The sequence below is a fragment of the Bos indicus x Bos taurus genome, chromosome 21, assembly GCF_003369695.1.
Source record: "Bos indicus x Bos taurus breed Angus x Brahman F1 hybrid chromosome 21, Bos_hybrid_MaternalHap_v2.0, whole genome shotgun sequence".
Taxonomy (NCBI): domain Eukaryota; kingdom Metazoa; phylum Chordata; class Mammalia; order Artiodactyla; family Bovidae; genus Bos; species Bos indicus x Bos taurus.
Window position 1 is genome coordinate 69,462,071 of NC_040096.1, and position 12,682 is coordinate 69,474,752.

The 12,682-nt window shown below is 59.7% G+C and overlaps 1 protein-coding gene across 5 annotated transcripts in view; it reads right to left on the reverse strand.

Annotated features, from left to right (window-relative positions):
• Positions 1-12,682, reverse strand: part of BRF1 (BRF1, RNA polymerase III transcription initiation factor subunit) — a 53,178-nt gene that overhangs the window by 21,030 nt on the left and 19,466 nt on the right. For 3 of the 5 annotated variants that reach the window (XM_027521913.1, XM_027521907.1, XM_027521908.1), the window contains 2 exons: positions 3,094-3,125; positions 452-524 (listed from right to left, as the gene is read on the reverse strand). The exons of 1 other annotated variant lie outside the window; for it this stretch is intronic. In XM_027521913.1, the coding sequence (XP_027377714.1) occupies positions 452-524; positions 3,094-3,125 (105 nt within the window). Of the gene's footprint in view, positions 1-451; positions 525-2,268; positions 2,433-3,093; positions 3,126-12,682 lie in introns of those variants that run through there. One more of the 5 variants, XM_027521912.1, reaches the window with a different exon arrangement.

The window sequence follows — 12,682 nt, forward strand, 5'->3', positions numbered from 1 at the left end:
AGCACAAGCATAGAGCCCCGTCAGAGGAGGATGCCCGACCTAGTGGATCTCCGCCCCGGCCCCAGGGGACATCCTGGGCGGGAGGGGGGGTGGGGGGGGAGGGAGGCAGAACTACAGCGTCTGCCCACCCCCCAGGGCTCTGCATGCTACATCCTTAGTACAAGAAAATGTGCTTCTAGACACCCGTGGGCAACAGAGCAGTCCCTCCAGCCGACGGTAAAAGCGGTCCCCGTGGTGAAGCTCCCGTATAGGCCCACCCTGACGGAAAGGCTGGCTCGGTCCGCGGGGGCCTTGCCGTCCACGAGGCCCTTGTTACAGGGGTCCCACTCGCACCTGCCGGGGACTGACCGCGGCATTCTGCTTTCATGGGAGGCGGGTTCCAGGCACCAGTGGCCCCCCTGCGGGTCCTCATCCCGCGTACCACCCTCCCGCCCCACGGGCCCCACGGTACCTATGGCGGGCGCGTTGATGCAGAGCTCTCTCGCCAGGAGGAGGAATGTCTTGCCCAGCACGTAAACGTTCACCTGTCATAAAGAAATGCGGCTCAGGACAGCCCTCGGCAGCGGGAGCGCGTGTGCGCCTCCATCAGCAGCGAGCGGCCCTGCTGGCCCCACGGCAGCCTGGGGCGCCCCCACCCCTCGTCCAGGTAATTCTTTAAGACTCACGGTCTCAGTGGCAGCTGACTTTGCTGAGAAGGAAAGCTGCCTGCAGGACAGCTGACTCAGCAGAATTCTCCAGAGCCCAAGGCGCCGGGACAGTGGGGCCCAGGCCACCCCTCCACCCACTCCCCAGGGCATCCTTGTCGCGTCCCCACAGGGCGTGGCGGTGGGTCTGCAGACCTGAGTGCCCTGCCTGCTCACCCCTCGAGGGCCAAGCCCTGCCCAGGCCCATGCCGGGTGTCTCACCATCCCAGCTTGAGGGGACAGAGCCCCCCGTCTCCCACCTGTCCACCCCAGTCCCCTACAGGACCTGGGCCTCGCGGAGCGCTGGCTCCGACCCTCCGCTCTGACTCCCTAGAGGGCCCCCTCCCCCGATCAAGTCTAGCCTGTGGGCCCCTTGGCCAGCCCCCAGGAGGATGCCAGGCACAGTGCTGAGGTGGCCGAATGAGGGCCTGGCGGGCCTCCCGTCACAGGGCCTGCGGACAGCACACACGGGCGCCTGGAGTGGGGCACTGAGCCCTCTTAGGAGAGGCGATCGGGGTCCCTGTGGGCACCAGTCGGGCCCAGACCACCCTGCTCACCCCACTGGCAGCTACTCTCTGCCCTCGTCTGACCCCACCCAAAGGGCTGTGGCTCCCAGAGGGGCCTCCTGAGGGCACCCTGCCCAGGCCGGACTCCAGCGTGTTGGTGCATCCCTCTGCCGGGTCCCTGCCTTGCTGACCGCCGCCTCCCCTCGGGCTGGGACGGGGCTGACCAGCCAGTGTCCGTCCCCACGCTCCCTGCAGCACGTCCCTGACACTGCCCGCCCGTCACAGCCCTGCACCCGGTCCCACGACCCAGGCAGATGAAGCCTGAGTGCTGTAGGAAAGGGTGCCCTGAACAGTGCACCCTTCAAGTGGAAGATCAAGTTTTTAAAAGGACATGCGTGTAAAACGTGTGGTTATTGTCAGAGATGCTCACTGCCATCAGTATTCTTTAGAAGTCAAGACACTGACACTTTGAGTGTAACTTCTGAGTCTGCAGCTGGCTGTGGGTGGCCCCAGGTCCGTCTCACTATGAGGGGGTGGGGAGGGACAAAGAGACCTCCTCTCAGGATCCTTAGGGCACAGCAGTTGCCCCCGGCTCCTGCCAGCGGCCGTCAGCTGTGAGCTCAGCCCGGGAGGTGCTCGCCTGGGCATGTATGAGAGTGTGGATGACCGAGTCCTGAGCCTTCCCGCACATCCACTGAGCGGTCAGCCCTGGGCAGTGGCAGCCCTCTGGGCAGGACCTCCCTCAACGTGTGCGCATGACGCCCACAGTTAAGTGCAGACACGTCCCGAGCATGCTGAGCCTGTCCCGGCCTCACACCCTGGAAGGGCCGGGCTCACGGCTGCCAGATCCCTCCTACCTTCCTGGTGCTCAGGCTGGGTTCCGCTCAGGACAAAGGGCCCAAGGCCCACCCTCCCCCTGAGGTGTGCGAACTGTGTGGGTGCAGCCTGCACGCACGGGGTCCCGCTGGCCCTGACCCAGCCCAGGGGAGGGGAGCTCTGCTCCGTCACCTCCCACCCCAGCTCTGACTGTCCCGCTCCCCAAGGTGTGAAGCAGGAAGCACCGGGATACCTCCCTCTACCTTCCAAGTGGCGCCCAAGTGCTTCCGGAGTGCTGTCCTGAGGCATCGCCAGGAAGGAAACCTGGCCACGTGGACTTGCCCTGACCACAGTACGTGGAGAACTGGATTTTCATGGTTCCAGGGATTCTTTCCAGGGTGACCCCAGAACGTTTCAGCAGGGCTGCTGAGAAATGCCGTTTATACAGGTAGTCTCTGAGGTCAGTGCAGGTCTGCCTGCCTGCCCTGGGACTGCTGAAGGCCCAGCCCTGGACCAGCTTCCTTTGGGAGCGGGGGGATCCCTGGGCACTTTGCGTGCATCCTCACACCGGTCATATCTGCTTTCCCTGACATAGTAAGGAAAAGTTAGTTTCTTTCCAAGTCCTCAGTGGCGAGACCCACCGAGCCCAAGCTCACCCAGCGCCATAACCAGGGCACGTGCAGACCACAGTGGCCCCAACCTGGAGGTGGCCCCTCCCCATGAGCATCCCATCCACACGGGTATCCCCGTTGGTGGTCTTGCTGTTACCATCAGTCATTTGGAAATGAGGAACCCAGAAAGCAAGTTTCTCTAAATAGACTGCAAGTATTAACATAAGCTGTTACACTGTTTAAATGTACACATATGAGTCCATTTTGTTCTTTGAAGAACGTCCCTCGCCTTGGACAGAGGTCACCTGGGCCTCTCCTGTGGTTCTACAACCAGCCCCTGGGACGCCACCACCCCCTACCCATTCCGTTTGCCAGTTTCCAAACTGAGACCCAGGCCCTCCGCGTCCTTCGCCTGTGGACCCTCCCAGCCGGGGCGGGCGGGGCCTGAGCAGGGCTGGGGCGGGGGGGTTCATCTACCTGGAGCAGGTCGCTGAGGTCGAGGAGCATGTCTGCGTGGGAGTCAAGGAGAAACCAGCAGGCCCACGGGCGCCGGCCGCCGCACGGTCCCCGGGAGGCAGACCCTGGCTGTAGATCCAGGCTCCACACGGGACGGCAATCCAGAGTGGGCAGCCACGCTGCGGGCAGCAGTGAGTCTCCACCAGGACGGGGGCGGGGCTGGGGCAGGCGGGGGGCACAACGTGGCCCCCGGAGCACAACCGCCTGTGCGGGCCAGCCTCCGCATCTGCACGGGCCCTGCCCTGCCTGCCCCACGAGCACGGCCACACTCGCGACTGTGCCCCGCGAGCACCCACCAAGCGCCTGCTGGGCACCAGGCAGGGGGGCAGACACACACACACTCGGGACCCCCGGGTGGCCGGCAGGCACTGCCACGGTCCTGGTCCCCAGGGGACAGCTGTGGGGACTCTGGCATAGGCCCAGTCCTCACTGTCAGTACATGAGCAAGGAGTAATCAGAATATGCCCTAAGTGAGTCAAAACCTAGCCAGCCACACACACAGAACTATATACAAGACATGAGCCCCTGAGAAAAGCAGCTCGTCGAATGAAGTGAATTTAGTGTTGTTCATGCTGAGGCTTTGAGAAGTAACTGAGAAAGGATCTGGTGACGCTGAACCAGAGCCCGGAGCGGGCGTCCAGAGGGAAAGAGGGACGGAAGCCCCGAAGCCACAGCCTCATTCCAACAGGCAGCAAGCTCTGAGCATGACCGCCAAGGTCCTTGAATAAAAGGCACCTTGTTCCTCAGTCTCTGAAGACAGGCCCTTCATCGGGGAGCGCAGCGAGACAAGTAAGACTGCAGTGCAGACCAACGCTGGTGAGAACTTTGAGAACAAAACAAGTGAAATCACAAGAAACGAAAGGAAGGCCACAGAAGCACACGAGCAGGAATCAGCGGCCACAGAAGCAGCTGACTCAGCCAAGAGACCAGGCGCTGTCAGGCCCCAACAACATCACAGCGAAGGAAGGACAGCAGACACCCGCGGCCGCCAAGGGCTTGGCGGTGGGCGGGTGGGGAGCGGGGTCCTCAGGGGAGGGGAGCGGCTACATGCCTCCACCGTGGGGGACACACGGCCTCTCTCACTGGTCACGCCCAGGAGTGTGGCCACCAAGAGTGAGCCCTCAGGGCGGCTGTGGACATCGGCCAACAGAAACGACCAACGTGTGTCCGCCAAACACAGAGCTCTCTGTGCGAGCGGGTAACAGGGAAGCTCTGCGTGGGGTGGGGAACGTGGCGCTCAGCACAACTTCATAGACCCAACGCTGCTCTTAAAATGAAGTCTGTTTTTGAAATGATACAGATAAAGTGAATGCCCCAAAAATGGGCAAAAAAAGTTTTGAACAGGTATGTCACGAAGAGAAGCAAAGAGCCCCCACAGGAGCTCAAAGTGGCCCCCACACCGACGGCAGGGACAGCGGCTCTGCGGGAGGGCCTTCCGGCTCTCAGGACAACGAGCAGTGGAGCCCACGCCCGACCACGCACATGCCCCAAGAAGGGTGAAGTCACAGGACTTCAAGCACGAGAGCAAAGACGGGAGCAGCAGGGACCACCTGTCACACACTCCAGAGACGGGCGCACACGTGCTTCCCGGGCAGGGCATTCCAGAACAAGCCAAATGAACCCATGGGGCTCCAGGAGCGTGGGTGCCTCGGGGTGGGCTGCCGGCAGCGCCCTGCTCCCTGGAGGAGGAGCTGGTCACACAGACCCGAGTGCTCATCAGAACGCATCCGAGGGCACGACCAAGGCTTGTGCGTTTCATTTCATGCCAGTTTTGCCTTAAAAGGAAAGAAGAACCATAAACAAACACTGGGATCTAGTCAGGTAATAACCCGCCTGCTGAAGGGCTTGGGGACAGCAGGCGGATGTCTGCACCTTACTTTGAAAAATGCCAAGAAGACAGGCCGAGACCAGCGGGCGGGAGCGGGGAGCGCAGGCGGGGTGCGCGCGGCGTGTGTGCGAGGTGGGGTCGGGGCTTCCCACTGTATCATCAACCGTCTCAACTTCCCATGTGTTTGAGAGTTTTCATAATAAAATGATGGGGGGGGGAATGTGTGTATTTTAAAAAGGAAATTGGGATTCAACCTTTAATCAAGTTAAAACGAAACGGCATTTGCGGCCCTTGAGCAGCAACGCCATCAAAGGGTGACTGTCCGGTGCCCACCCGGCCCCCTCTGCCCGCCTCTGCCACCACGGGGCTCCCTGCTCGGTGAGCCCAACCTCAGGCGGCTGGCACCGGCGGGCAGTCACTCACAAGCCAGCGCTCAGCTCTGTTGACAGCAGCAGCTCACAGCCACGCCCTGCCAAGGACAGAGGCCGCCGGACACCGCACCCTGGCATCCTGCCGTACCAGTTCTACCTGGCGGTGACGCCCGGCCCTACTGGAAGTCCAGAAGTCATTCGGGAGAGTGCAGCAAGGGCCAACGGCGCCCAGACACCAGCTGGCAGTGGGGGAGTGGGAAGCAGCAGTCTGCTTTGGCAACTTCACTTCCAGCCACAATGAAACAGGAGAGTGGCCGTGCTGTGAAGAGCAGGCTTAAAAGCCAGACAAAGCGCAAGCAGCTCTTGGAAAGCACAGGGAAGCAACCAGGAGCCGCACCCAAGGGCACCCAAGGGCACGAGCCTAGAAACCTGGAAAGGCCAGGGCCTGCTGGCGGCTCCGGCTCCGGTCGCCCCGAGGGCAGGAGGCCAAGGCCCAGGCCACATCCTGGAGCTCACACAGTCTCACCAGGAATTCCAAGGCAGCCAGCCTTGAGGGGCCCAACTGTTAAGCAGTGGGCCCAACGCCACGCACACAGCTCCCCCAAGCCTGGTCAGCTCCTGCTCCGCATGGGCACGAGGGTGCACAGGCTCCATGCCACGGCCAGCAGCAGTCAGCTCCCAGGGGCAAAAGCGGGCAGAGACCCCTGCGATGGCCCCAGCGGGTCCTGCCCAGGTCCTGCACCAAGCACCCGGAGACACACAGTGAGGCCCAGACAGGCGGCCCTGGCTCTCTGCCTGCCAGAGCAAACGACAGCCCTTCTGGGCGAGAAATACCCACAGCTGCCACAAGTTTTCAAATACTATATCCAGCAACTCTATAAAAACTTTTTCCCTGGTGACTCAGACGGTACAGAATCCACCTGCAATGCAGGAGACCTGCATTTGATCCCTGGGTTGGGAAGATCCCCAGGAGAAGGGAATGGCTACCCACTCCAGTATTCTTGCCTGGAGGATTCCATGGACAGAGGAGCCTGGTGGGCTACAGTCCATGGGGTCACAAAGAGTCAGACAGTACTCAGCAACTAACGCACACATAAGTGTGATAACAGACAGAAGCAGAGCTCCAAAACCAGAAGAAAACTCAGACAACAGAAGCAGATCCCTCAGTGATTCCCCTGTTGGAGTCACTATTAAAGACTTTCGTGTAACTCCAGAGATGGAAGACCTTACCAAAGAACTGGAATCTAATAAAAGAATCTAATGAGAAACAATCCCTGAAGTTAGGAAGTTAACAGACTGGTCTAACATCCAGTGACACACAGCGAAAGAAAGGATGGACGAACTCAAGGTACGCGCGGGACAACATTCAGGGAGAGGAAAGAGAGAGAAAGCATGGAAAACAAAGCGCAGCCCGAGGCGCGAGGAGAGGGTCTAACGTGCATGGAACTGGAGTCCTTGCTCCTTGGAAGAGAAGCTACGACAAAACCTAGACAGCATACTAAAAAGCAGAGACGTTGGTTTGCCAACAAGGTCTGTACAGTCAAAGCTACAGTTTTTCCAGTAGTCATGTATGGATGTGAGAGTTGGACTACACAGAAAGCTGAGCGAAGAATTGCTGCTTTCAAACTGTGGGGCTGGAGAAGATTCTTGAGAGTCTCTTGGACTGCAAAGAGTTCACACCAGTCAGTCCTAGAGGAAATCAGTCCTGAATGTTCATTGGAAGGACTGATATTGATACTGAAGCTGCAATGCGTTTGCCACCTGATGCGAAGAGACGACTCACTGGAAAAGACCCTGATGCTGGGAAAGATTGAGGGCAGGAGGAGAAGGGGGCAACAGAGGATGAGATGGTTGGATGGCATCACCGACTCAATGGACATGAGTTTGAGCAAACTCTGGGAGACAGGGAAGGACAGGGAAGCCTGGCCTTCCATACTCCATGGGGTCACAAAGAGCGACTGAACCACAACCCCCGGAGTCCTGAAAGGGAACAGGGTAAGAAGGGGGAGAAACCGTGCTTAAAAAGATACCTCCCAAGATCCTCCCCAAACAGACAAAAGTCTCAAATTCCAGGAGCTAGTCAAGTACCAAAGAAACCACATCTAAGTACATCAGACTCAAACTGAAACAAAGACAGAAGCTCAGTGATACGGGACGATACCCATCACCACCGACAGGAGGCCGCGAAGCCCGCCCGCTGCCCTTCCTTCCCCTGGCTGTGGGGGGCTTTACCGCGCGCAGGCAGGGGGCCTGAGTCCACTTCAGTACAGGCAGTCACATGCTGCTTGTAACCGACAGGCCTTAGACACAGCGAGGACCGAATGTTAAAATATGGAAAAAGACAGACTGTGTGCGTCCTCAGCACAGGAAAGGGGTCTTGCTGCACCAACGCCGACACAGGAGCGCCTAAGGGGAAGCGTGGAGACAGGGACCCACGCTTCACAGCAGCCGGCGTCACTCCCACCAGGAAGACACAGGACCCTGAATCTGTACCCTCTAAAACACAGCATCAGAATACCACGCGGACCCAACGAGATAAAAGGAAAAGCGTGTCAGTCCTCATCGGCAGCAGGAGTTTCAAACTCTTCCTTCAGAACAAGGGGACAGAAGCACCAGCGAGGCTGATCTGAGCGCAGCTAACCAGCCTGACCGCACGGACGTTCACATACCGCTCCGCCCAACAGCTGCAGACACCCGTCCGTTCCTTTGAAGTGCCCGTGGCACGGCCACCAAAACAGATGGCACGCTGAGCCGGAAGTCAGGTCCCAGGCCCGGGGAAAGGCGACGCGTCAGTGCCTGCCGTCTGGCCACACGGGAACCACACGAGACAGCGATGACACAGAGAGCTCCAGAACCCGCAACTGGTTCCAAAGCAGGTGGCACACTCGTAAATACGACTCAATGTCTCCTTAAAGAAATGAAGACGGGAATCAGAAAACACTGTGAACTGGCCACAAAACACATCAGAATAGTGCGATGCCACCTAACTGCCCAGAGAGAAGCTTATAGTCTCAAATGCTTACAGTAGGAAAAGCAGAAAAATGAAAATTAAGAACCTAAGGAAGCTGGAAAACAGCAAATTAAATCTAAAGAAATTAGAAGGAAAGAAGTAATAAGCAGAAATCAATGAAATAAAAAATAAACGTACCGTACAGATAAACAAAGCCAAAGTGTGGTTCTTTTGCGAAGACTGAGAGCGCACTGGTGAGGCTGCAGAGGAACTGAGCCGTCCTGCACGGCTGGTGCGGGCGCAACACAGTCCAGCACCGGAAAGCAGGCCGGCAGTGCCTCTCGAGCTAAACGCAGAGCTCCAGGGCGGCTCACAGGGTCCCACTTGCGTGAAAGTCGACAGGCAAACGGAGAGCAACAGGAAGCAGGCTGCTGCTTGCCGAGGCCCGAGTGCTGTCGGAGGCACGGCGGCGGTCTAGCACTGATGTGGTGACGGCTGCATGCTGCGTGAGTGTGACCGAATACCACCGACTCACACAACTCACCGTGTGGACTGCATCTCAACAAAGCCGTTACCAAGAGAAAGACTAAGAAAACTGGCGAGCCCCTAGCAACATAGATCAAAGAAGAAAAACGGCAAAATCACAAACCGAGATGCGACAGAGGAGCCGCCACCACAAGGCCACAGACGGAGGGAAACGGGGCTTCAAGGGTGACCCGGCTCCGGTGCTCTGGTCTCGGAAGTAACAACCGGACAAAGGCCTTGCAAAGCACAACCGAGCAAAGCTGCGAGGGAGCTAAGATCCCGAACGCTGCGAAGCACGGCCGAAAAGTAAAAATCAGTGTACTTCACCTCAGTGCAGATTGAGGGGAAAGATTACGGCACGTGATGCGCACACCAATGAATACATAGACGAGCCAGCGCCCTTCACAATAAGAGCTCTCGGTGACCAGGAAAAAGGAGACGCCCAGCCTGGCATCTGATAAAGCCATCGACAGGAAGCCCAGAGCAGGCGTCTGCAGCAAAGCGCTGGAAACGGCTCCGGAGGCGGGGATGCCCCTCACGCCTTACACCACGGGGCACCGAGGCGGGCCTCAGACAGCTGAGTGACCGGCGGGGACCGCGGCAGCGGCAGACACAGCTGAGCACGCTCCCCAAGTTCAACGCCAAGATTCGTCACTGAATTCTGTATTTTCAACATACCGCTATACTTCTGTACACCGGGAGCAAAAGATAGTGTTTACCTTAGCTCAACACACAAATACCGAGAAATAACTCTAACGAACAAAGGTTAAGGCCTCCTCCTCAAGAATGACAGAGCAGAGAACGCCCGCAGGAGACGAGGGGCGTTCACTGGAAGAGTCGCTGTCGTCCGTGAATGTCAGCGCCACCCAAGTTGATTCACAAACCCCAATCGGAATCCCAGAAGTTGTTTTCTTTTCTTTTTTCCCCACAGAAATGTACGATTTGATTCAAAAACGTGTACAGAGAAACCACCGTGCACAGCCAGATGCCTCCAAGGCAGGACAGCAGCTGGGCTTCAAGGTCTCACACTGCAGGTTCTGAGACGGGTCATAAACCTGCCATGGAAAGTCTTGGCACCAACAGACCCACACAAGGGGTCCGAGAGGTCAGCGACAGACCCCACATGAGCTGGAAATGGTGCCAGCACTGTATGCGGGGAGGGCCGGCCTACAGCAGATGGCACTCTGACTGGACGCCCGGGGAAGCAGCAAACTCTGACCCTCTCCTCACAGCAAACATGGGACCAGAGGTCCTCAACTCCAGCAGGAAATGCAAAACCAAGAGCTTCCAGAAGGGAGTACTTCCAGGACTGGGACAAAGCTCTCTTCAATGGAACACAAACCATTCATCAAGGAGAGGATGGACAGATGGTACGTCATTGGAATCGAGAGGTCTGTTTACAAAAGATGAAGCCCAGGGAGCTCCCTGCGAGCTCAGCGGTCAGGACTCCACGCGGTCACTGCCACGGCCCAGGGTCAGTCCCTGCTCGGGAACTGAAAAAGACGCTGCCAGGAGGCAGAAAGCAGCAGGATGGGAGGCTTTTTTCCAGCTGACACAGCCCAGGGCGTGCCTGCTGGACCCCAGGGAGCGGCCCCACTCGGCATCATTGGACGTGGGCAGGCAGGACACGCTGAGCGGCAGGTCTGAGTGCCAAGGCCCTGGGGCGGCGAGCACGGGGCTGTGCCCTCCTCTCAGCTCAACCTGCAGCTCCGCATGCCGAGCGCCTCCTGACAAATGCTCGCCAGCCACTGTGGCCTTGTCTTGACCGCCCTCTCTCTGTGTGACGCCAGGATGAGACACACAAGCCACTGTGTGTCTGCCGAATCCACAGGACATGAGCGCCGGCGGAGACCACGCAGCCTGCGGGGCAGTGAGGTGTCACGATGGGCTCAGCACTGGGGGCAAACGACCGACTCGGTGGGGGCCGTCCACACCGGGGAGGCGGTGCACGTGTGTGACAGGGGCTTGGCAAGTCTACACACTCTCCTCTCAGTTTTGCTGCTGCCCTAAAACTCAAGTTATTTAAAATCTTTTAAATTCTCTGGTTGTCCTTGGGGAGGCAAGTGGTTGAGGGGTGGGGGGCCGGCAGAGGGAAGCAGGCAGTGGTGGGCTGGGGAGAACCGGGTCTTCACGGGACTGTCCTCCGAGACAGAGGATCCCAGGGAGCCTGGGGAGGGCAGAGGCTCAGCGTGGAAGAACCCCACCCCAGGTCTGCAGATTGGAAGCCCCCTGAGCAAGACCCAGGGTCGGAAGCCTGGGGGAGAAGGTCTAAAGGCCAAGGTGGGGGGACAGGGTCAGCAGCCTCGGGACTGAGGGCACTGGGCTCACCTGCTCACACACAGGCCTGCTGGCCGCTCAGCTGGAGCCCAGTAAACACCAAGGACTACACACCTCCTGTGGACGTGCGTCACAAAAGCCGCACTAGCGTCGGACATGCAGCTGCGGGAGACAGTGGCTGGGTCACCTGGGCCGGGGACGTGGTGTCTGCTCACAGCCTGGACGGGAGAGCGAGTGAAAGTCGCCCAGTCACGTCTGACTCTTTGCGACCCCACGGACGACACCGTAACACGGCATTCTCCAGGCCAGAACACTGGAGTGGGCAGCCTATCCCGTCTCCAGGGGATCGTCCTGACTCAGGAATCAAACTGGGGTCTCCTGCATTGCAGGCGGATTCTTTACCAGCTAAGCTACCAGCGAAGCCCCTTAGAGCCTGAAGTTTCTGCCAAACATGCCCACCCAAGGACAGATGGTCTAGAAAGCAGGTCAGAGAGAGGGAGTGAGGGGAGCGTGGAGGGCAGTCTGGGGCGAGGAGAGGAGAGGGAAGCCTTCGAATACGTTCTAGGGGCTTGGAATTCGCCTGCAAGACAAGGCGGCCGTGCCAGGCAGGGCAGAGCAGGCGGCTGCAGGGCGGGGGGCCGCAGGGGCAGGGAGCCAAGGCCTGTCCAGGGCGCCAGGACACCGGCCGGAGGATGGGGCCCGGAGTGCCAGCCACAGGGAAGCTCAGGGGGCCGGCCACACCTGTGCCCTCCGGCGGCCCCCAAAACGGCCCTCCCGAGGGGACCAAGGGCCGGCAGAGGGGCTGAAGCGCTGCCCCACACAGTGCAGTCCACCGTGCTAACAGCTCTTCAAGGCCAAGTGTAGGGCCAAAAATGCACATGTGCAAGGCTCTCAGTCTATTTACAGAGCTGCAAACCATCACCCCTCCCCAACCTCGGTCAGCATCCCCGGCCCTGGCAGCCGCGCTCAGCTCTCAGCCTCTGGTTGGCCCGTCTGCACGGTTTGGGTTCAGCGCGGCCCCTCCCACCGGGCTCAGCGCGGCCCCTCCGCCCGGCAGCGCTCCCAGGTGCAGGGGCCTCTGGTCCATCCTCTGCGGGCCGCCAGGCTCCGCTCCTGGGCCAGGGTACTGGGCAGGAGGCGGGCGGCTGGGGTGCTCGCGCTCCCCGACCCCCACAACCCGGGGACCGGGACCGGGATTGCCGCTCCTCCAGCCGTGGCGCCTGCTCCGCCCCCACCGGGGCGGAGGGCGGGGCGCGCTCAGGGGGCGGGTCGGGCCGACTGTGCTGGTGACCTCGGCCAGAGCTCCACTGCGCCACCTCGTGGGCCTCTGGGCGCAGAGCTTCATCCTTTCATGCAACAAGGGTTCTTTGATGCTGAAGTGACAAACCCCCAAGATTCAAAGACATTCTAAGGAGAGGCTCTGATCCTGAGGGTCGCCCCCCCATGCAGTGTCCAGGGCCCCGCGCGCATTCCCGGCTCAGGGCCGGGCCGCAGCCAGGCCACCTACCCGCAGGGAAGGCTCCTCTGCGAGGAGGGGCAGAGAGGCCACAGCTCCCACAGGCGACTCGGGGAGCCGCACCCCAGGAAGGGCCCCGGGAC